This window comes from Copidosoma floridanum, unplaced genomic scaffold (genome assembly GCF_036245765.1).
Source record: "Copidosoma floridanum isolate Cflo_tuat_1 unplaced genomic scaffold, Cflo_Japanese_pri ptg000015l, whole genome shotgun sequence".
NCBI lineage: Eukaryota > Metazoa > Arthropoda > Insecta > Hymenoptera > Encyrtidae > Copidosoma > Copidosoma floridanum.
In genome coordinates this window covers 3,627,114-3,652,301 of record NW_028321892.1, presented here as the reverse complement: position 1 = coordinate 3,652,301, position 25,188 = coordinate 3,627,114, and the positions used below count along the sequence as shown (strand labels likewise).

General features: G+C 33.9%; 3 protein-coding genes across 3 annotated transcripts in view; all 3 read left to right on the top strand.

The window, feature by feature from the left end:
* Positions 1-10,021, top strand: part of Vps11 (vacuolar protein sorting 11) — a 204,864-nt gene extending 194,843 nt beyond the window's left edge. The window contains exons 13-15 of the mRNA XM_089592289.1: positions 4,776-5,073; positions 8,867-9,219; positions 9,488-10,021. Coding sequence (XP_089448415.1) covers positions 4,776-5,073; positions 8,867-9,219; positions 9,488-9,894 — 1,058 coding nt within the window. The 3' untranslated portion in view covers positions 9,895-10,021. The remainder of the gene's footprint in view (positions 1-4,775; positions 5,074-8,866; positions 9,220-9,487) is intronic.
* An 11,498-nt stretch (positions 10,022-21,519) lies between these two features.
* Pldn (biogenesis of lysosomal organelles complex 1 subunit pallidin) overlaps positions 21,520-25,188 on the top strand; it is a 196,934-nt gene continuing 193,265 nt past the window's right edge. The window contains exon 1 of the mRNA XM_014353806.2: positions 21,520-21,615. The gene's annotated coding sequence lies outside the window, so the exon portion shown is untranslated. The remainder of the gene's footprint in view (positions 21,616-25,188) is intronic.
* PolZ2 (DNA polymerase zeta subunit 2) lies at positions 21,723-22,394 on the top strand. Its single transcript, XM_089592270.1, has 2 exons — positions 21,723-22,026; positions 22,088-22,394. Exons 1-2 carry the CDS (start codon positions 21,740-21,742, stop codon positions 22,392-22,394), a joined length of 594 nt encoding a protein of 197 aa, XP_089448396.1. The 5' UTR covers positions 21,723-21,739.

The following is a 25,188-nucleotide window of genomic DNA, read 5'->3' as shown; positions in this document are numbered from 1 at the left end:
ATCTATTACGTACGCTACGTTAGAGAAAATACGTACGGTAAAATTATATCTTGTCCTATCTGTGACCACAAATTTATAAGAGAAACACATTGACGGCGTCATTTAAATATACATAACCCGGAGTGCAATAAAATTTGTAAACATTGTGGGAGAAAATTTTCGAGAAAAGATGCATTATAAAAGCACTGCAATAGAGTCCATAAAAATATAAATAAAAAATTTTAACAGCATGTGAATACTTACTAATTGTTCTAGTAATATTAGATGTATAATTTTCTTACTTCATACAAAATACAGATTAAACCATTTTGAATGAAAATCAAAGGTCAATGTGTACCCATCAATATTAAAATATGAACATATATCTATGTAAATTAGAAAGAAAATAAATTTAAAAAAGAACTGATTTACAGTAAATAACAATATTTATTGTAAAAATATCTCCAGTACTATGCTGCAATTCATTTTTTTTGTAAGTAAAAAAATCATATTTCATTTACGTCTATCATGAACCGCTCTTGATTATTTACCACAGACCCACTAAAGCTCTTATGACAACCGTAATTATCTATCTAATGAGGTATTTATTATATTTTTTATGTAATTATTATTATTGCCTATGCAATTCATGTACTTTAATTTAAAAAAAATAATTTTTTTTTCTCATTTATAACCTTTTGCTTCCTACCTCAAAGCCGACGTGAAAGATTATAATTTACTACTAAGGGGTTGACACTCGAAGCACGCAGGGGGGTGGAGTCCTACTAGTATTTACACACACACACAAATTTTATTAAAAGTTATTATCACCTCCTAAAGCTCAAACACGGCTATTTTAACACCATATAGTGTATTTAGCCATGCATTGGTTAATTAACAGTAGATAAAATGGTAGGTAAATCGGTGGATTTATTGAAGCTTAAATGTTATCCAGATAAAAACCTCATTTTTTAATTTAAAATTTTTGACTAGAGTGGAATTTTAACCCCGGTCATCAAGATCTGTCGGCAGGCACGCTACCGACGGAGCCATCATGTGGCTTCATATCTATATATGGAGCCCCACATTCGTCATGTGTGTGTGTGTGTGTGTGTGTGTGTGTGTGTGTGTGTGTGTGTGTGTGTGTGTGTGTGTGTGTGTGTGTAGAAAAACAATTTCTGAATTGGGCATGTAAAACATGATATCTTATGTATTTTATGGTGCTGAATCCGAGTCCGAAGTCAGAATAGGGGATCTCGCGGTACAAGTTTTAAGTAAATCGCTGTTTAAAGTCAGAAAGCCAGTCTAAAACACTTTATGCATTATGTTCGAATGCTTATTGTGCAAGGATAATTAGTATCGTATTTTTTAGTATCGTTTCATTGCGATAGTGATAAAGAGTACAGGAGTTTCTTCACTTAAGACCCTAATCTAGTTTACTGTCACGATGTAGTAGGCTTAACTAGTAAACTAAAACCAGCTGCTTATAAAGTTGATAAGTGGTGGTTTTTCATAAAACCATTACTATAAAAAAGAATAGAGACCTAGAACATCATTACAGCATAGTTCAAAGAATGTCACAAAGCAGCCATTAGTTGAGCCAAGTAAAATTCTTTTGCCTCCTTTACATATTAAATTACGATTGATAAAACAGTTTATTAAGGCTCAAGACAACGAAGGGCAATGCTTTAGATATATCAAGCGTGCCTTCCCTAAGTTGTCGGATGCTTAAGTTCAACAAAGTGTATTTGATGGACCACAGACCTGTACTTTATTGAGAGATGAAACTTTTGCGATTACTATGACTTCTACTAAAGAAGCAGCATGCCTTGGTTACAAAGATGTCGTGTAAAATTTTCTTGGAAACACTAAAAGCGAATAATATCAAAAAATTGTGAAGAATCTCAAACTACATTTCCTCGACTATCACCTGGACCTTTCCCAGAAAATCTTGGAGATTTCAGCGAAAAGCAAGTTTAACGATTCCATTATGATATTAAAGAGATGGAGAGACGTTATCAAGGACGGTAGGATATTAATATGATGACTGACTTTTGCTGGACATTAAAGAGGGAAACGAATAAGAAAAAAAGTAAAAAAATGTAAGAGAAATCCCCTACGCGAATCTTTCGAGGATAAAAAGATAGGTAAACGATCGAAAAATTGAATGAAATATATTGAGGCATAAGCCTACAGCTAACTGGGGATTGGAATCATCAGAATTCTTAATTTTTTTTCAACTTGTTTGGTCGAAATACTTGAAGTCTGTCCCTCCTGTACACTGAAAAATAAGATATTAATGATCCTTGCACATTAAGCATTTGAACATGATGGATAAAGTGTTTAAGACTGACTTTCTGGATTTTCTGACTTTAAACAGCGATTCACTCAAAATTTCTCAACGAGAATCCGTATTCTGACTTTGAATTTGGATTCAGCACCATAAAATATGTAAGAAAATATGTTTTACATGCCAAATTAAAAAACTTTTTTTTTTGTGGTCCTGTGTAATTTAATATTAAAATTTATCGGTGCTTAACTAATGTTTACTAATCTCAAAATTAATTATAAGAATATAGGTTTTGATCACGTAACATAATTATAATCTTGTAATACATGATCGAGAATATAAAGTAAATCAATTTATGGGTAGGATATGTGAGATATAACTTTACCTTTGAGATATGTTTTTTTAATTTTTAGAGGTTACGTTGTAACAAAATTTTTTTTTAAAGATTTTTTCAACATCCGTATTAATGTTCTCAATATGCCATACTAAATAAAACATTTTTTTCGATTTGTTCTTTTCAAGATACAGTCGAAGAACAAGAATATTGAGGTTTTGTTTGTGCATAGCCCAACCCCTTTCTATTTGTGCGAGTCAACAATGCAGTTCTTCCTATAAAAATCCGTAAAAATGGTTATTTTGGGTCTCTCTAGCTTCCTTGTCGAGATATGGCTGTTTTTTTTAATTTTGAGAGGTTATGTTGTCACGAAAATTTTTCGAAGATATTGTAAATGTCCATATTAATTATTTTAACACGGCATACAAAAGAAAAAAATTTTTTATTCGATCTTTTAAAGATACGTTCGAAAAAATAAATAGTTGAGGTAATCTTTGTGCATAGTCCAACCCCTCTATACTTTTTCACCTCGATCATGTAGTTTGCCTTTAGAAAACCCGTAAAAATTGTTTTTTTAAGCTAATTTGGCTTTTCATTTGAGTTCCAGAGTTTCTTCTTGTTTTCAAAAGTTAGGTTGTCGTATAATACACATTTGATACTTCATGCACGATTTTTTATGTACATGTTTATGTATAAAAGGATAAATTGGAAAGGAGAATTTTTACTATTTTCTTTTTTTGTAAGACTTCAAAGAGATCGAGTGACGTATTGTGTCAGACATTATTTGCCTGATAGTACCGCTTAGCCCGTATTACAACCACGTCACGATTTTCACCATGCAGCAATAGGTATAGAGCACTATAGAGAGAGGCTATATTATACATATAGATAAAGTATCAACTGCGGTGTACTATTGTGTAAGGGAGGAAGAGAGATAGACCAACAGATCCTCTGCGCTGCAGTCAGCGCTGGGTAGTACAAATAGATAATATTACATACAGATATGTGCACAGCAGCGTTCGAACGCTCGGTCGCTCGCTCGCTCGTTTCATCAGTTAACTTCCCATATAAGGCGTGCCTAAAGAAGTGTCACTTCAAAAAGAAAAATAATAATGATTTTGGTAATAATAATGATTACGATGATGATGATGGCGATGGCGATGGCGATGGCGATGACAATGACGATGACGATGATGGTGATGATGTATCTTATTAAAAATAATGCCACTTTGGAAAATTACTCTATGACTATTTTTTTCCATTTCCCTGCTACTTCATAGAAAAACTCCTCTAATTTTTATGTGAACCCTGCAGTAAAAAAACAATTTTTTTTTTAAGTTTAATATTATAGTTAGTGGATGATTTAAATTTACAAAATCGAACTTTTTTAAATTATAAGTGATATTTCGTACTCCTTACTTTTTTTAAATAACTTTTAATTTGATCAAAATAAATTGTATATTACGCATCTACCCCAGCGGGAAATTAAAAATGTAATAAAATGTAAGGAAAAGTAAACATGTGTAATAATATGCCGTGACCTGCAAGAAAACGTGACAAAATGTAAGGAGCTGTAATATTCTCATAGATTCCGGATGTTTTTTATATTTTATTATGCTGTTTTACGTTCTATTACATTTTTGTTACATTTTGTTGTAATTTACCATATACTATTACACTAATAATTTTTTACAACAATTACTTAATTTTTTTTCATTGAAAGTAAATTTAACTCAGAAATGTAAGAAAATGTGTCTACAAGTTGTTAGTTAGCACAAAATCTCACATTACATCACAGAAAGTTGTGGTTTGGTATACGTTTTCTCACATTAATTTTTCCGTTGGGGTAGTGAGCGAAGTTAAAAGTGTCGTAGATTTCACATGAATAAACGCCTGAGGCGAAGCCAAGGGTGGATAACGTAAAATCTAAGACATTTCTTAACCTCCGAACGTGGTGGGTATGCTATTTTTCTGCATACCCTCGTCGAAAGAGCTGATTATCTGTTTTGTAGCAGGGCAGATATGAAGCACTTTCAGTAAGAGTATGCAGAAAAAATGTAAAGCACATAGGTTATCAAAGCTGAGCTTATTAATTGCGTGATCATCTCTATACCATTCTAAAAACAGTAAATAAGCATTTAATAAATCAATATAATAATTCCATTTTCACAGCAAAAGAAAAGTTATTGTCACCACTCATAGTAATCAATACAGTTTCAACATCGTACTCATGTACTCTGGGAGATGTTAGAAGTTACTTAAATAATGTCTTACGTCAGGGATATAATCAGGTCCAGGTAGACAAAGAACTAATTGAAAAGTATAAAATGGATACGGAAAAGTTGCGAGAGTTAATACAGTCAATCAAAGATGATACAATAATTTTTCAAGGATCACGATGTAGTGCTTGCCATCATCAGTTAGAACTGCCATCTGTTCACTTTATGTGCCAGCATTCGTACCATCAACAGTTTGTATCATTTTTTTAAATAAATATTATTAAAAACTAATGGGCTTGTAAGGTCGTAGGATTGTAAGTCAAACAATGATGGCCTTTATAGTTTGTAATGTCTTTTATTTTATATTAGACTTGTTCAATTCAAGTGCTCCGAGCGACCCAAGAGTCATTGAGGTGTATATCTATATTTACAGTCTTGGCCATAAATATAGATATGCATCTCAATGACTCTTGGGTCGTTCGGAGCGTTTGGAGCCCTTGTAGAGTGATAGAATTAGCTTTTCTGTCCAAGAAATTCTGATAAAATAAAAAATAAAAAATATTACTCGCTAGGAAATCGTATTCAAAAAAAAATGCAATACTTTTAAACAGCTAAAAATGTCAATAAAGGCCCCCATAAAAATGGTAAAAATGACAAAAACAGGTTTTTGCGTCTAGATAAAATACTATAAGGGCTGTACAAAAAAATATTTCAGTTAGTAAAGATGCTCTATTTCAAGACCAAAAAAATGCAATCCGCAAAATTAAAACCGGTTGAGCCGTTTTTTTGCACTTTGCGAAAAACCGCCATTTTTGGCTATTTTTTCGAAATTCAATAACTTTTGTTCTAATAAATATTAAGGGCTGAAATTTGGAAAGAAGGTAGGTATTATAGCTCCCAACATGCACACTAAATTTAATAAATATCGGTGATACTTTTGTCGAACCGCTAAGAAAAAAAAGTCTTTTTTAAAAATGGCCATAAAAAAGTTTTGGGTCATTTTACGTAAATTTTACAAAAAGGTCTCGAATCCTCTGGACTTACTTTACATTATGTTGTAATGGGGTTTCATGAAACCTTCAGTTACTATTAAAGAAATAGGTTTAAAAAACAGCATTTTACATTTTGAAGGGGCTCCCTCAAAATCACCGAAGCCTCGCTTCGGAAAGTGGGCATGGCCTCCAGCGGCGCTTCGTGGCGGCTCGCCTCAATGCTCAGCCAGCTGAAAAGTGCTGTTTTTAAAACCGATTTTTTTAATACTAACTGGAAATATCATGAAACGCCATTCCAGCATAATGTAGAGTAAGTCTAGAGGAACCAAGACCTTTTTGTAAAATTTACGTAAAATGACCCAAAACTTTTTTATGGCAATTTTTTGAAAGGACCATTTTTTACTTTTCTTAGCGGTTCGACAAAAGCTTACCACCGATCTTTATAAAATTTAGTGTGCTTGTTGGGAGCTATAATACCTACCTTTTCTCTAAATTTCAGCCCTTAATATTTATTAGAACAAAAGTTATTGAATTTCGAAAAAATAGCAAATTAATCGGTCATGGGACCCACGGTAAGAACGAAGTTCTTTGAATATGAGATGAGTATAGACACAATTTCTCAGGTAACAAGGGGGTCGCCAGACCCACGGGAAGAACGAAGCTCTGTAAACGTTAGTACTGCATTCATGTTGTTTACTAAAACAAAAACTTGAAGTTTTTCAAGAACAAAGAAGGCAAAACTTGAAAAACTTCAAGTTTTTGTTTTAGTAAACAACATGAATGCAGTACTAACGTTTACAGAGCTTCGTTCTTCCCGTGGGTCTGGCGACCCCCTTGTTACCTGAGAAATTGTGTCTATACTCATCTCATATTCAAAGAACTTCGTTCTTACCGTGGGTCCCATGGCCCATTAATACCCCCTGGTTTGTTGTTTTAATTTCCTTTATAATTTTTCCCTTTTTTTTTTTTTTCTTTTTAATTTCTTGTTTTATTTTTTTCTTTGTTTCTTGTTTTTTTTTTTTTTTATTTCTTGTTTTATTTTTTTTCATATTTCATTTGATTACATTTTTTTCATTTTTTTATATTTCCTTTATTTAATTCCTTTTTTTATTTTCATATTTAATCTTTTTTTTCATTCCCTTTTTTATTTTATTGTTTTTCATTCCATTGTATTTATTCATGTCTTTTGTAATTTCATTTCATTTTATTTTCATATTTCATTTTATTAATTTTTTTTGAAATTTTTTTTTTCACTTATTTTTTTGCGATTTTATAGCTTATTAATGTAATTTTTATTTTATTTTTACATAATTACTCAATGACATTGTGCCATTATTTGTTTATCAAATTCAAAATAAGTACCCTTAAAAACCATTAAAATGATATGAAACTCGAAATTTATTTATATAATGATCTTACATAATTTATTTATAACTGATTTAATGAATTACTTTATTTATATAATTATGTGATAATGTAACGTAATTTGTTTGTCAAATTCAAAATAAGCGCCTTTAAAAAGCATTGATACGTTCTTCAGTTGATACTTTCTTCAACTCTATTCTACATGTTTATTTTATTTTATTTTTTTTTTTTATTTTTTTTTATTTAATATATTTTTTTTTTTTCAGATGTATTAATTGGAAAATATATTTAAATGTATTATTTAGAAAACAAATACATAATTAAACGTATTATCAGTGAATACATTAAAAAATGGAATGTTATGGTTACGAACCAGACGACAAGTACAAGAAACCAAGATTCCTATAGCCGGCAGCGCTCGTAGCAGAGTGGGTAAGGTACTGGACTCATATGCAGGAGGTCGGAGGGTTCAAATCTCTTTATTGGAAAGTGTTTTTTTTTTTTTTTTTTTTTTTTTTTTTTTTTTTTTTTTTTTTTTTTTTTTTTTTTTTTTTTTTTTTTTTGTAGAATTGTAAATGAAAAAAATTCAAAGTGGAATAAAAATTATTGTGAGAAAATAAAATTTGGAGTGTTAGGGGGAATGGTGGGCAAAGGTGTGCAGAAGAGTAACACGGCACGGTTGGCAGATATAGATATATAGTGGGGAGAGGGGAAGTATTTAGAGAACATTAGGTGAGGGGAACGGGGTAAGGGGGGAGACTTGAGAGGAAGAGACTTCGGGTGAAACCACTTTCGTTTCAAAAAAAAAAAAAAATCTGTCGGTTTTAAAATTCCAGCCCCCCGAGTAACGCGACATAAAGAACTTCGTTCTAAAAATCACGGTTTTTCGCTAAGTGCAAAAAAACGGCTCAACCGGTTTTAATTTTGCGGATCGCATTTTTTTAGTCTTGAAGTAGATCATCTTTATTATCTAAAAATTTTTTTTTGTACATTCCTTATAGTATTTTATCTAGACGCGAAGAACCTGTTTTTGTCATTTTTACAATTCTTATGAGGGTCAATATTGACATATTTAGCTGTTCAAAAGTATTGCAATCTTGTTTGAATACGATTTTCTAGCGAGTAATTTTTTTTTTTAATTAGAATTTCCTTGAAATCCAGGGGTCAAAAAGCTAAATCTATCACTTTGTAGAATCGAACAAGTCTTTTGTATAACCTGTAGTTTCTATACAGAGGTGAGCGTATGTCCGGTAATCAGCGAGGCTCGGGCTCGACTGTGTAGTTCGGCTTGTGATTGTCTACCTAAAACCTAAAGTTATTTCCTAAATGCACCAATCCGCAGTTGCGCACGCATACACACATTCATGGTACACACTAGGATGATTTACTCTAAAGGCATACTTTTTCCTATCTACCTGTATTACCAGAGAATATAGAATATACTCTTCTTGCTATATGCTTGGCCTGTACATAACAAAAAATAACGCCGAAGTTAAAATTTTTTTACAATACACGTTTAAAATTTGGAATAAGTGCATAACTTCAGCATTGTTTTTCAAAGCTGTGAAGTATACCCAATGTTTCACTCTACTCTTAGCTGTAGATAGATTGACAGTAACAAGTTACTTCTAAATATACAACAGGCATTAAAAAAATGTCTTGAACAAAAAAGTTTTTATTGTTGCAGCTGTTTCCAAAGTTTTTCAGAAAATGAAAATGAATGCCCAGCATGCATGCCATGTAATAAAAAATGGCTAGATATTATGAAAGCTCAAGAGCAATCAAAAGATATCCATGAAACTTTCCATAGTCTGTTGGATAGAGCAGAAGATCCATTTTCAATAGTGGCAGACTATTTTTGTCGAGGAGTTTTCAAAAAACTCATGGTTATTTCTGAATGGCAACGATATAAACAACGAACTTTAACAAGTAAAATAAAACAAAAAATAGTCAAGCAGGAGCATGACACAGATTGCACTGCTCATCAAATAACAGCCGACGTTGACATATGCTTAAATGAAAACAAAAACTCTTTTACTGGTAAAAAAACACATACTAGAACACCCTTATTATAACTGTTAATATTGCTATCACAATCGTTAGTTCAATTTTTGATGTCTCAATTTATCTTTTAGGGCTTTTTTGTCAAAACCATGAAGTTTCTTGAAAAATCATATGGCTTTTAAGAACCATGTGGTTATTTGAGACAAAACCATGTGATAAAATCTCATGGTTTTTTTAATAGAGCTTAGTACTTATTGCAACAGAATATAATAATATTTAATTTCATTCATATTCTTCCTTACAGTTGTAGGTAAAGTAGATCAGTGGCGTGCAAGTAATGATTTCTTACCATCTCCAGCCGCAACTGGTGACTTACTTCAAGCACTGAACAAACAGGATTTTCATTCTTTTTCTTTAGCTTCAAATGCAATTAACAGTGATTTCTCAATACCTGGAACTAATTTAAGAAAAGAATCTACTCATGAAATAAACAACAGCAAACAAACTCCAAAATCATCACCAGTTGAAAAAGCATGTGTGCTACCTATGTCACCAATAGTACCACTGAATCCATTCACAGATGAGTATGATGAATTTAAAAATCCTTTTGCTGAAAGTGATACTGAAAATATTAATGATACTTACGACAAGAAGGATCCATTAAGAGAAGATGATAAAGATTATGATAAAAATCTAAATCCATTTTTCTAATAATATGCAGTAGTCTGAAAATTATTATACGTTGCAAATATTTTTTTTAATTTTGTAATCTCAAACAATGTTAACCTGTTTACTGTTCCCAAATTTTGATATCATCATAGCTGTATTTTTTTTAAACACTGACAATAAAAATTTGTTTATTAGATGTACTATTTTCAGTTTTAAAGTATACATTTTTAAATGATATAATTTGACACACTGAGAAGTTACAAGAGTAATAAAAATATATCTGAAGAAAATCATTAATTTAATAATCCATGTCCCTGCAAAATTTCCATGTAGATATTTTATTGCTTATTTTGAAAGCATCACATGAGAAAACATGATCAGGTTTTCTAACTATTGGACTGGAAACCAGGAATCGTTCCTCACTAAATTTTAGTACATAAAAGTTTTCTAAATGAGGTATAATGTCCTTATTTCGTGATTCAGGATCCTTGCTTCGCATAATTTTTACTGGAAAATTATCATTCTCATAGTTTGAAAGACTTATCAAGTTTTTGTACACAGATTCAGTCGGTAAAAACTCTAGAGCAGCTGAAATCTAATAATAATTGTAGAACTAACAAGGAATCTTTATTTATTTACAGAAGTATACAAGTGTTTTTTCTAACCTTTTCATTAATAAGAGACTTGCATGCTTGTGAATTTTCAGAAGTAGTCACCGGTTTTTTTTCATTTATTTCGTCGAATATTTTAATGAGTTGAACAGTTGAATTGTATTCCGGTTGAGAGAATGGATTGATGAATTCAATTGTTTTCTTATTACTACATTTTGCGGAATCACTTTTAATCTTATTTTGAAATTTTTTAAATGGCACATTTGGTTTTTCACACAAATAAGATATGTTAGCCGCAAGAGTGGCATTGGGTACACTTATTTCTATCCTTGGATTTTGAAGCCCTTTGGTCGCCATCGGATTTTTAGTAGCGTGATCTGTTGGGCTCAACTTTTCACAGGCCATTCCGCCACTAACTTTCGACTGATAGTGAGTTAGTTAAGTATTAGTTAAATATTTTTAAATAATTTGCCCCGTGTCTCTTATTAGGAACTTTGTAAAGAATAATTTTTTAAAAACAATTTATTTTTGTCTACAACGACTGCTTTATTAAATTTGATCCAAAAGGTGCTTCCATGACAACTTTTTAAAAAGTTTTTTCTTGTAATCTTACAATGTTTTTTAATGATTTGTTTGCAATGCTTACATTATGTCTACTCACACGCAGTGGTGGGTATGTATATTACACCGTTTAATTAATAAATTTCTTACAGGTGATTAATGTAAGTCAAATAATATGTATTTATGACACGGTGTGGGCTCCAGGAACTCCGCGAATGACTTTCGAATTGGGACATGAATAAAATACCCAAAATTGCGGAATCGTTAGCAACGTTTGCAATCACTTTGCAAAAAATTGTCGGATCTTCCGATTGTCTATAAAAAAATAAAAACTAAATGGTCCAGCAAGAGTCCGAATAAGTACGTTGTCTGGCTCAAATACTCCACATACGGCTATGAAACTTACTTTAATCGTTTGCAATTTAATTGTCGATGATGATTATCTATTGCATTATCGTAAAACTAACAGAAAAACAATGTGAAATAATTATTTCAGTCATTGCGAATGAAGTCTTCTCTGCAGCTCTATATATATATACATATATATATACAAATAGCTATAGCGCTCTCGAGAGCAGACAGACTACCTAACTGGCGGAAAATTCAAATATGTCGCACAGTAGAACAACTTCTATTAATATCAAGATTTATAATTTAAAATAGATATTGAAGAAAAGCTAACACATGAGTAATTACAGAAGAACCTTAAACTTATTATTTATAATAACTTAATATATGTATAGAGCAAATATATCAAGCTGTATACCTATAAATACAGATATAGCTGTACCTGTAAATATATATTTGCTCTGACTCACGTTACCAACTTACAAACGCCAAAATGATAGTTTTATACTTATTGTATCAAAATAATTTGTTCTATTAATAATGCACACTTGTTGCAAATTCATACTGCAACAGAGTTTTTTTAGTATTTAATTCAACTTGATAAGACCGAATCGACTTCAATCACGTAAAGCAGATGATTGCGTTACGTAAAAACACATTTTCGAAGTTCACTTAAAAAATAATAAGTTTGAGGTTCTTTTGTAATAACTCATGTGTTAGCTTTTCTTCAATATCTATTTTAAATTATAAATCTTGATATTAAGGGGGCTCCTACGACTACTGCTGAGGTCAAAGACAAACAAAATATAAAGTTTTGTTTTTCAATAAACAAATGTGTCTGAAAACCATTATGATATTTTTGATAACGTATGAAGTGGGAGAAATGATATTTATGTGTGTAGTTTAACTTTGTACGAAAAATTAATTATTGTTTTGACCAGTCTAGTGCATACGAGGGTACACCACCTGTGTTGGTGTAGTAAAGCGATGTAATATATAGGTATATGGTATATATATGTCGTGAACAAGTACGTCTGCTACCCACGTGACCTCCTGACCTCCCGGACACTATTTATTTATTTCCATCACAAATATCTCGGTACAATGGTCCTTTATCCACAATTTTTAATACAGCATATTACAGAGGAAGACTTCATCTACAAAACGTATATATTCAGTCTGCTGGGACATTTAATTTAGGTTTATTATAAACGAAAACAAATTGTTTTTCACGCTGCCCCATAGGGACACGTGCTAATCGTTACAACTTTGAGCTCGGATTTCTCAAAATTTTGACCCATTCGAAATATAATTTAGACTACCATTAAATTCAGTAGACTTTTATTTACAAGAAATAATACATCTCTGTTTGGGGACTTTCGTGAAGGAGCCCCCTTAATAGCAGTTGTTCTACTGTGCGACATATTTGAATTTTCCGCCAGTTAGGTAGTCTGTCTGCTCTCGAGAGCGCTATAGCTATTTGTATATATATATGTATATATGTATAGAGCTGCAGAAAAGACTTCATTCGCAATGACTGAAATAATTATTTCACATTGTTTTTCTGTTAGTTTTACGATAATGCAATAGATAATCATCATCGACAATTAAATTGCAAACGATTAAAGTAAGTTTCATAGCCGTATGTGGAGTATTTGAGCCAGACAACGTACTTATTCGGACTCTTGCTGGACCATTTAGTTTTTATTTTTTTATAGACAATCGGAAGATCCGACAATTTTTTTCAAAGTGATTGCAAACGTTGCTAACGATTCCGCAATTTTGGGTATTTTATTCATGTCCCAATTCAAAAGTCATTCGCGGAGTTCCTGGAGCCCACGGTGTGTAATTAATGTCATTAATTCAATTCTAAGAGCTATTTCTTTACAAATTAAAATACATTACAAATTGGTATGTATAAATAAAATATATTTGGTTTCTTGGAAGCAACTTAACTCGATTTTTGTATGTGTCTAAAGTTTGAAGTTAATTTGTTATTAATTTTTTAATAAGTGTAGTATTATTTTATGTCATATAAAATTTGTCTTTAATTGTCTTATAAGAGCATCTAATGCATTTCAGATATCGCCGCAATCGGTCCTCTGTATTCTTATATTCATTACATTTATTACTAATTATTACAATAATTACATTTATGACATGTCATGTAATAAATACACATTTACTATATTTACCCACCACTGCTTACACGCAATCAATTATCTACACACATTAAAGCCTACGCACTCGAATTGACCACCTACACCCCAGCTTGCAAAGTGTTGTGTATACAAAAATTAAAAAAAAATAGGGTCGTATATTTACAATTGCTTCGACCTCAATGCATACAGTTTTAATTGTTTCTGTCTCAAAATAGCAAAAAAAAAAAAATATTTTTGAGAAGAAAAATTGGCTAATCTTTAACAGGTGATAACACAATGAATACGGTACACTTCGAATTGCTTCTACCGCTAATAAACTGCTTTTGACCTCTTCTTAATTGCTTCAGTGAGTTTGATAACAGCTTCGTAAATATAAATAATTAATTAATAGAAATTGGAATTCCAGCAATAATCTAGGAAAAGGTTAATAGCAGCGATGGGATATAGTTCCGGCCAGATTTGGGAATTCTCTAGGACCAAACCTCTCTGACGTGGGAAATCACTAGATCAAAAAAAAAATAGTACCGAAGGTAACGCGCGAGATTCAAATAAGGTCCAATAACACAAGCATCCATAACCTGATGACCCAGGGCGCTTACTGGCAACTCTGTTAAATAAATAATTATTAATAACACAAGCGTCTATCACCCAATAACCCGGGGCGCTTACTGGCCACTCTTTTAAATAAACAATTATTAATAAATAACACAAGCGCCTATCACCTGATGACCCGGGGTGCTTACTGGCCACTCTTTTAAATAAATAATTATTAATAACACAAGCGCCTATCACCTGATGACCCAGGGCGCTTACTGGCAACTCTGTTAAATAAATAATTATTAGTAAATAACACAAGCGCCTATCACCTGATGACCCAGGGCGCTTACTGGCAACTCTGTTACATAAATAATTATTAATAAATAACACAATCGCCTATCACCTGATGACCCGAGGCGCTTACTGGCCACTCTTTTAAATAAACAATTATTAATAAATTACACAAGCGCCTATCACCTGATGACCCGGGGCGCTTACTGGCCACTCTTTTAAACAAATAATTATTAATAACACAAGCGCCTATCACCTAATGACCCAGGGCGCTTACTAGCAACACTGTTAAATAAATAATTATTAATAAATAACACAAGCGCCTATCACCGTATTACCTGGGGCGCTAATTGCAAATCTAGTGAATAAATAATTATTCATAAGTATGTCAAGCACCTTCTTCCTGATGATCCAGGACACTTGTTTGCAACACTATTAAATGATAAAAAGTTGATCGATAACATATTAAACAGATCACAATTTATTTTGATTGCCTATCTAGTACAACAAAGATCTTTTTAATTGGCGCTCTTGTAATTACTTGATAACTTATTATTCAATAGTAGCCAGTAAGTACCCCGGGTCATTAGGTGATAGGTGCTTGTGTCATTAATAATTATTTATTTAAAAGAGTGGCCAGTAAGCGCCCCGGGTCATTAGGTGATAGGCGCTTGTATTATTATTAATTATTTATTTAACAGAGTGGCCAGTAAGCGCCCCGGGTCATTGGGTGATAGGCGCTTGTGTTATTTACTAATAATTATTTATTTAACAAAGTGGCCAGTAAGCGCCCCGGGTCATTAGGTGATAAGCGCTTGTGTTATTAATAATTATTTATTCAACAGAGTGGCCAGTAAGCGCCCTGAGTCATTAGGTTATAAGCGCTTGTGTTATTATTAATTATTTATTTAACAGAGTGGCCAGTAAGCGCCCCGGGTAATCAGGTAATAGGCGCTTGTGTTATTTACTAATAATTATTTATTTAACAGAGTTGCCAATAAGCGCCCCGGGTCAATAGGTGATAGGTGCTTGTGTTATTAATAATTATTTATTTAACAGAGTGGCCAGTAAGCGCCCCGGGTCATTAGGTGATAAGCGCTTGTGTTATTATTAATTATTTATTTAACAGAGTGGCCAGTAAGCGCCCCGGGTCATCAGGTGATAGGCGCTTGTGTTATTTATTGATAATTGTTTATTTAAAAGAGTGGCCAGTAAGCGCCCCGGGTCATCAGGTGATGGGCGCTTGTGTTACTAATAATTATTTATTTAAAAGAGTGGCCAGTAAGCGCCCCGGGTTGTTAGGTGATAGGCGCTTGTGTTATTAATAATTATTTATTTAAAAGAGTGGCCAGTAAGCGCCGTGGGTCATCAGGTGATAGGCGCTTGTGTAATTTACTAATAATTATTTATTTAACAGAGTTGCCAGTTAGCGCCCCGGGTCAATAGGTGATAGGCGCTTGTGTTACTAATAATTATTTATTTAAAAGAGTGGCCAGTAAGCGCCACGGGTTGTTAGGTGATAGGCGCTTGTGTTATTAATGATTATTTATTTAAAAGAGTGGCCAGTAAGCGTTGTGGGTCATCAGGTGATAGGCGCTTGTGTTATTTGTTAATAATTATTTATTTAAAAGAGTGGCCAGTAAGCGCCCCGGGTCATCAGGTGATGGATGCTTGTGTTATTGGACCTTATTTGAATCTCGCGCGTCACCTTCGGTACTATTTTTTTTTTGATCTAGTGATTTCCCACGTCAGAGAGGTTGGGTTATTGGGTTAATGTCAAAAGCGTATTTTAATTACACCTGTCTAAGATAAGCCAAATTTTCTTCTCAAAAATACTTTTTTTTTTGCTATTTTAAGACAGAAGCAATTATAACTTTACGCATAGGTGGTCGAAGCTATTGAAAATATACGACCTTTTATTTCTTATTTTTGTAAAGACAACACTTTGCTAGGCCCTTAGGTAGGCCCTAAAGACCAAGAGCTAAGCATAGACACAAAAAATTGACTGCTTGTTCCAGCGTTGGGATAGGTGGATTCAATATCGGAACTTTTTCCCTAGATTGTTTATGTAGCTATACGATCTAGGGAGAATGTTCCGTCGAGCAGACAGCATAGCAGTAAAGGGGCACAGACACGCGGAAACTAAAAATTGTAATATTAATAACACAAGTGCCTATCACCTTATGACCTGGGGCGCTAACTGGCCTCTCTATTAAATAATAAAGTATTAATTATTAACACAATCGCCTATCACCCGATGACTCGGGGTGCTTACTGGCCACTCTATTAAACAATAAAATATTAAGTATTAACAAAAACTCCTATCACCTAGTGACCCGGGGCGCTAACTGGCTACACTATTATATGATAAAATATCAATTATTAACACAAGTGCCTATCACCCGATGACCTAGGGCGCTCACTGGTCGCTTTATCAAACGATATATATTATTGATTAATAACACAAGTGCCTGTCACCCAATGATCCAGGGTGCTTACTTGCCACTGTATAAATTAATAAAAGGTTAATTAATAACCCAAGGGCCTATCACTAAGTGACCCGGGGCGCTTACTGGTTGCTTTATTGAACGATATATATTATTAATTTATAATATATATCGTTTAATAAAGCGACCAGTAAGTACCCCGGGTCATCGGGTGATAGGCGCTTGTGCTATTGAATAATACTTCATTATTTTATAAAGCGAACAGTAAGCGCCCCGGGAGATCGGGTGATAGGCGCTTGTGTTAATAATTAATACTTTATCATTAAATAGAGAGGCCAGTAAGCGCCCCAGGTTACTAGGTGATAGGCGTTTGCGTTGATGATTAATATTTTATTATTTAATAGAGTGGCCAGTAAGCGCCCCAGGTCATTAGGTGATAGGCGCTTGTGTTATTAGAAATTATTTATTTAACAGAGTGGCCAGTTAACGCCCCGGGTCATTGGGTGATAGGCACTTGTGTTATTAATATTACAATTTTTAATTTCCGCGTGTCTTTGGCAATGCCTCTTCACTGCTGTGTTGTCTGCTCGACGGAACATTCTCCCTAGATCGTATAGCTATATATACGATCTAGGGAAAAAGTTCTGATATTGAATCCACCTATCCCAACGCTGGCTTGTTTTTATGTAAACGGGTCAGTAGTCTAAGGCCAGCTGGTGCAACTTCCCCACCGTTGGCAACGTGCGAGAGAGACAGACATACACGTTAAATGTTGTGTCTCTTTCTACCTGTGCTTTAGCTCTGTACGTAAGAATAAGCAGTCTATTTTTTATGTGTCTATGGAGCTGAGGCTGCAGGATAGTCAAAATTTTAACCAGCCGCCACTCGCACTAGAATTGGAAAACCTTACGATTCGTAGAGATCCAAAATATTTCGGTCATATTTTATTCTGGTGAAGAGTTATGTGGTAATTATAGTTGTGCCATGCAGTCTTTTTCATTAACCACCGGCAACTTACACCAATGGATAAAAGAAAAAGTTGTTGACAGGAAGTGCCATTTGCGGCAAGATTAGAATGCATCTTGTACCCGAAAATCAACCTTTAAAAAAATAGACCCCCTACCTAATCTTATCTACAATACTCATCTACGTGTCTATGAAGCTAGCGTAGCCAAGTCATAGGGCCATAATAAAACTCACACTATATTTTTCTGCTAATTATTTGATATTTCTTTGCCAAAGAATTGATTTTTTTGCCATAGCCGTTTTCGAAAAACAATGGTCCTGCTGACTTGAGACTCAAGTCAGCGTAGCCAACGTAATATTTTTAGATCTCTTACACTTATCAAAACGAGCTTTAGGGTATCATTATTTGCTAATTATTTGCTACTTTTCTAGCAAAGAATAAATTTTATTGCTGCTACCATCATCGAGTAACGGTGGTCCTACTGACTAGAGGCTGAAGCCAGCGTAGCCAGCTCTGTACTTCTAGATCTGAAGCATCAATTCAAACGGGATTAAAAGGATAATATTTTGCTAATTATTTGCCATTTTTTAGCTTTCGAAATAATTATTTCACCGCAACATTTAACAAGAAACAATGATCCTGCTGATAGGAGGCTCAAGTCAGCGTATAGAGCTATAATTATAGCTATAACTACCTATAAAACAGTTATAATAATGTATAATATTCAGCTATAAATATAGCTATAAACCACAGCTGTAAATTTTTCACAAATAATGAATAAAAATTAGTTTAAAATCAGACTTTTTAACATATATCGATCATTACAGACGGTATCATCCGCATGATAACAGTAATACTGGGGGCCTGAAGTATTTTTGAATAAGTAGAAAAAAAAAAAAAATCATGTACAATTTCAAGTTTTTTAAAAATTGTTTAAAAATACTTTAGGTCCTCAGTGAAAAGATTACAGCTGTAATTTATAGCTATATTGATAGCTGAATTTTATACATTATTATAGCTGTTTTATAGGTAGTTATAGCTATAATTATAGCTAGAATTTATAGGTATAATTATAGCTATAAATTTTCAACTGAGGTTACACCTACCGTATATTACACGGTTTTTGCCAACCAAAACGTACGGGCTGATTTAAAACTCGGAATTATTTAAAAAAATAAAAATTGGATTGTAAGCGCCCTGGATTGTGTGGAAATAGGCGCTTGTGTTTATATTTTATGAATCATAAATAATTCAAGCGACCAGTTAGTGCCCCGAGTTGTGTGGGGATTGGCGCTTGCGATATTTTTTTACTTATTTTAAATAATCAAAGCGACGAGTAATTGCCCCGGGCTTAGTAAGTTCCGATAGTGGTGGGGTGGGTGTTCGTGTTTCGAAGATCCTCTATGCCAACACTGTTGCATACAGCGAAAAATTACGAGGTTATTTTAAAAGAGAGGGCGCACAGGCGCAAGCGGGCGCACACTTTTGGAGCGTTCCAAAAGCTGAAATGGATCAATACATTGATCTTCGGATTCATACGGTATAAAACATTTCCAACGTTTTCGACATCCAATTCAGAGTGAGCTATAGGGTGTAATCCGCAATCGCCGCCAGCAGTTACATATGTAAGACGTGACAACGTTGCGTAGTTGGGGGTGCTACTGTCGATTTACTGGTGATGTGATCCGCAATCCCGCCAGCAGTAAAACAGACGACGTCAGTCTACTTGCTCTTTTTCGTGACATTTTTTTAATGTAAACAAAGCGTATTGTGCTAGACGTTAACAAACACGCAGACCAAAAAAAATAGTTTCAAGTGCCAAAAACAAAAATGGAAATAACAGCTTTACTGCTGGCGGGATTACGCGGGATCACAGCAAAAATGGAAATAACAGCTTTACTGCTGGCGGGATTGCGCGGGATCACAGCAAAAATGTCACAAAAAAAAGCAAGTAGACTGACGTCGTCTGCTTTACTGCTGGTGGGATTGCGGATTACATCATCAGTAAATCGACAGTAGCGCCCCCAACCACGCAACGTTGTCACGTCTTACATATGTAACTGCTGGCGACGATTGCGGATTACACCCATACATATGTACACATTAAGGTCCTATCACTCGATGACGCAGGGTGCTGACTGGCCACTCCAATAAATAAATAATTATTAATCACGCAAGCACTTATCACCCAATCACCTAGGGCACTTACTGGCTACTATTAAATTATAAATTATTAATCAATTACAAGGGTGCCAATTAAAAAGATCTTTGTCGTACTAGACAATCAATCAAAGTTGTAAATTGTTTACATATGTTATCAATTGACTTTAAATTATTTATTATCGTGGCCAATAAGTGTTCTGGATCATCAGAAAAAAGGTGCTTCACTTATTTATTGATAATCACTTACGTACAATATTCGCAATAAGCATCCCAGGTTATTAGGTGATAAGTGCTTGTGTTATTAATAATTATTTATTTAACAGAGTAGTCAGTAAGCGCTTCGGGTCATTTGGTGATAAGTGCTTGTGTTATTAATAATTACTTATTTAACAGAGTGGCAAGTAAGCTCTCCGGGTTTGGGTGATAGGAGCTTCTGCTATTTATTAATAATTATTTATTTATTGGAGTGGCCAGTAAGCGCCCCTGGTCATTTGGTGATAGGCGCTTGTGTTATTCATAATTATTTATTTAACAGAGTAGCCAGTAAGCACCCGGGGTCGTCTGGTGATAGGACCTTAATGTGTACATATATATAGCTCACTTTGAATCGGATATCGGAGACGTTAAAAATGTTTTTTACCGTATGAATCTGAAAATCAAGTATTTACCGTTTGTTCCAGTAGCGCTCTCCGACAACTTACCCAGAACTTAAACATGACGCAAGATATCGTAAGATATAATTAAGCTGTCGGTAAGTTGCCGGAGAGCGTTACTGGAACACACTTAACCAACTCTGGCGTCGCGCGCCCTCAGGGCGCGCTCCTCCTTTTGAAATACTCTGGAGCTATTCACATAGACATTTTCTGCTTATTTCATTGTTAACGTTTATATTGAAAATGGGGTTCCACTGTTTCGCTAAACTCAAATTGAGTGAACAGACTGAACAGACCTATACTGTGTTCTCTGTCAGGCACATAGAGATATTATAGATAGAGTTGTTGCGACCATAGCATAGGCTTTTTTGCCTGATGGAAAAAGAGGTATAGGTCTGTTCAGTCTGTTCACTCAATTTGAGTTTAGCGGAACAGTGGAACCCCCTTTTCAATATGAACGTTCGCAATGAAATAAGCAAAAAATGTCTAATAGCTCCATGCATACATTCATAGCATATAAAGAATCTATTTATTATAGGTTTGTTCAAACCAATCATCGGTGAGACTCGGAGAGACTCTGGGTGCTTCCGAGAATGGAATGAACAAGTGTTCTTCTCCGAGTGTCTCCGAGAGACTCTGACTGTCCCCGAGAATGTATATGCACACGTTAGGTCAGATAAATTAAAATCCTATGTAGATTCACTCTAACACTGAGACATTCTGTTTATTTTTTGTACTTATCTAACCTAACGTGTGCATATACATTTTGGGGGACAGTCAGAGTCTCTCGGAGACACTCGGAGAAGAACACTTGTTCATTCCATTCTCGGAGGCACCCAGTCTCTCTGAGTCTCACTGAGAATTGGCTTGAACAAACCTTCTGTGTCTATGGGCTATAGTAAAATGTTGTTGCCAAGGGAACCGTTATCATGCCCTTACATCGATCAAAGCTGATTACCAGCTAGTTTATTGCAAAATTTCATATAGATACCCACTGAACACAAATAATTATGTCTGATACATGTATGTATTTAACTTTTTTTATTTGAACATAGTATTCAAAATTTATTATTTATGATTTCCTAAAAATTAGTTTCTTAATTAGTGTAATACATCCGTCTATATTTTCTTATTAGTAAACCATGATATGTTATGGAAGTTTATTGAAGTGGCTTTACATGCTACTTTGTACTACAGAAGATTGTATCCGAAAGAGATTTTTGTGAAGAAGACACTGTATGGCACAAATGTTAATTTTTGCAAACATCCGAAAGTGCTTGAATACATTAATAATATTGTCGAGACTCTGAAAGCGCTATTTTATGGAGATAAAGCAAGTTTTAAGTCATTAAATTTTGTATGTTATGATGTTAACAACATTGTCATTGAAAAATACATTTTTTCTCTCGAACAATCTTGTTTATGTAGACCAAAGTAAGTTTTTTTGACAGCATTCTTTAAGAAAACTAAATTTATTTAACATTAAGGGTATGTTTTTCAGAAAAACAGAAGATTTTTTCAGAAGTTTGTATTTAAGACTGTCTATGATATTAAATGGTATCAGCCCACTTCCATCTAAGGCATCTTTCATTGTCTATATATTGACGAATCAAAAAGCTTACGCAATTCTTCAAAATACATCAGTGTACTGTGATTTTCCCTGGTTGTTATACAACCATCGTGAATTAATAAAACGTGGCTCATTATTACCAATAGAATATATTATAGCACATTATATAATTTTAAAGTTTTATGCTGTGCAAAACAAAGACTTATTATTAAAAGTAGTTTACAAACACTAATGAGTTTTGTTCACAATTCGTTAAATTTTTTCATGTAAGAGACATAGATTAGTAGGGAGATTGCTGACTGCCATGCTATCAGCGTTGGGTTAGGTGGATTCAATATCGGAACTTTTTCCCTAGATCGTATATATAGCTATACGATCTAGAGAGAATGTTCCGTCGAGCAGACAGCACAGGATAGTGAAGGGGCATTGCCAAAGACACGCGGAAATTAACAATTGTAATATTAATAACACAAGTGCCTATCACCCAATGACCCGGGGCGTTAACTGGGCACTTTGTTAAATAAATAATTTCTAATAACACAAGCGCCTATCACCCAATGACCCGGGGCGCTTACTGGCCACTCTGTTAAATAAATAATTATTAAAATAACACAAGCGCCTATCACCTTATGACCCGGGGCGCTTACTGGCTACTATTGAATCATAAATTATCAAGGAATTACCAGAGCGCCATTTAAAAAGATCTCTGTCGTACTAGATAGGCAATTAAAATTGTGATATGTTTACATATGTTATCGATCAACTTTTTATTATTTAATAGTGTTGCAAATAAGTGTCCTGGATCATCAGGAAAAAGGTGCTTGACATATTTATTAATGATTATTTATTTACTACATTTGCAATTAGCGCCCCAGGTTATACGGTGATAAGAGCTTATGTTATTAATAATTATTTATTTAAAAGAGTGGCCAGTTAGCGCCCCGGGTCATTGGGTAATAGGCGCTTATGTTATTAATAATTATTTATTTAAAAGAGTGGCCAGTTAGTGCCCCGGGTCATTGGGTGATAGGCGCTTGTGTTATTAAAAATTATTTATTTAACAGAGCGGCCAGTAAGCGCCCTAAGTCACTGAGTGATAGGCGCTTGTGTAATTAAAAGTTATTTATTTAACAGAGTGGCCAGTTAGCGCCCTGGCTCATTGGGTGATAGGCGCTTGTGTTATAATATTACCGCGTGTCTTTGGCAATGCCCCTTCACTGCTGTGCTGTCTGCTCGACGGAACATTCTCCCTAGATCGTATAGCTATGTATACGATCTAGGGAAAAAGTTCCGATATTAAATCCGCCTAACCCAACGCTGCATGCTATGGAGAGGGCCCACTTTTTTCAGTGATTCAAGCGCCCCGCCGCGGCCAAGCGGCCGAACCAGGCGCACATTTTTATTTTATTTGAGGGTCACGGTAGGGGTATGAGAAGAGTGGATTCGCGTGGAAATGTCCATATAGGCGCACATTTTGGAGACGCGTGGAAGGGGTATACCGAATGTGCGCCTACGAGGAGAGGAGTGGAAATGTCTGCTATATAGCTGTATAGCTGAGCGCACAGCTAAAGCAAGCGACGACACGAATTTTTCTCTTTTGAGAATCTTTTGACTCTGCAACCGAGTACATGTTATATATATGTTTAACTGACTTGCTCTCGCTTTGGCTTTAATCTTGTCTATAAATCTTATTTAATTAAATCGTGGAACTACTTGCTCATTAATCATATACACAGAATTTGATTTTAATACATTATTATTTAACTCTTTCGTACTTTTAACATTCCCAAATCCATTTATGTTTTTAAAAAATATGTAGCTTCACCTATTTTTTAAGGTTTTCAGACAGCTTTAACCACTTATGTATTAATTTTACACATCCTAACTGCTGTAAACTGCCGGACAAGCTCCGAAGGGATACCCATGAACATATGTGACTTCGAAAGGGATATCACGTGTTCTTCGGATAGCTAAGATAGATAAGGCCCCTTCGTAGATTGTTTTGCACTTAAGGGTTCAAATCCACTTCATGGTAGATTTTTTTTTTTTTTTATCATTTTGTCTTCATTTCTTTTATTTATGTTTCGTTAAAAAAAATATATATGTGTAGTCAACATTTTTTTTCGGATACATCAAAATAAATTAATATTGTTACTTTGATACTTCTTATTAGCAAGGCAATTCTGTAATTTTATAATACTAAAATAACTTTTAAGGATTTTAACATAATTTGTGTATTTTAAAACTCCTAAGAAATTATGAACATCCTATTTTCGACAAAAAAAAGCCGCATGTCTACTGCTATTTACTTAATGTTGAATTTTTAATCAGTAAATGAATTTGATGAACACAATAGAAAACAGTTTTGTAAATATTTTAAAATTGTTTGCAGGTCTTTAATAAGGTGTGCTTTTTTCATTCATTTTTAGACAGCCAGAAGAATAATAATGAATCAAACAGTTCGATGAATAAGTAATAAAATTTATTCCGTAAGATTCTGAGACAAAACATTATTTATAATACCGCAGTTTAAAAAAAAAAAAAAAAAAAAAAAAATGAATTACCTTTAAGGGTGATGATTGTAATAAACATATTTTTAGGCTGTAGATTATAAAGGAAGTTTAATTATTTACATTGAATGCTGGAAAAGCATCGTAATACTTTTAACAATGATATCATCGGGTGAGTGCAAGAAAGAGTCTTTTTAGAGTAAAAGTCAAGAAAGAGCCTTTTTAAATTTTTGGGCAGGAGAAAGTCTTCTCAAACTAAAAGAAAAAGCCTTTTTATGCAGAGGTACACTCGCACTGAGGTGTCGGCGTCGATTGGTATATTTAAGTCCAACGAATCGTCGCTCAAGATTATTCTTCGACATTTTTGAGTTCTTATTTGCTCCTCGCCCAGCTCTCGGTTGATCTTATATATCTGTACGAATCTACACATTTATTTTATACTGAAGAGCAAAACGAGGAGTTCAACAAAAAGATATCAATGCCTTTTTAAGTAATTTGTTTACTTTTATTTTAAGG

Coding starts and splice junctions, on each gene's coding strand:
- PolZ2 (XM_089592270.1), top strand. CDS start 21,740: ATGTTATGGAAGTTTATTGAAGTGGCTTTACATGCTACTTTGTACTAC. Junction 22,027..22,087: donor TCTTGTTTATGTAGACCAAA/GTAAGTTTTTTT, acceptor TAAGGGTATGTT/TTTCAGAAAAACAGAAGATT.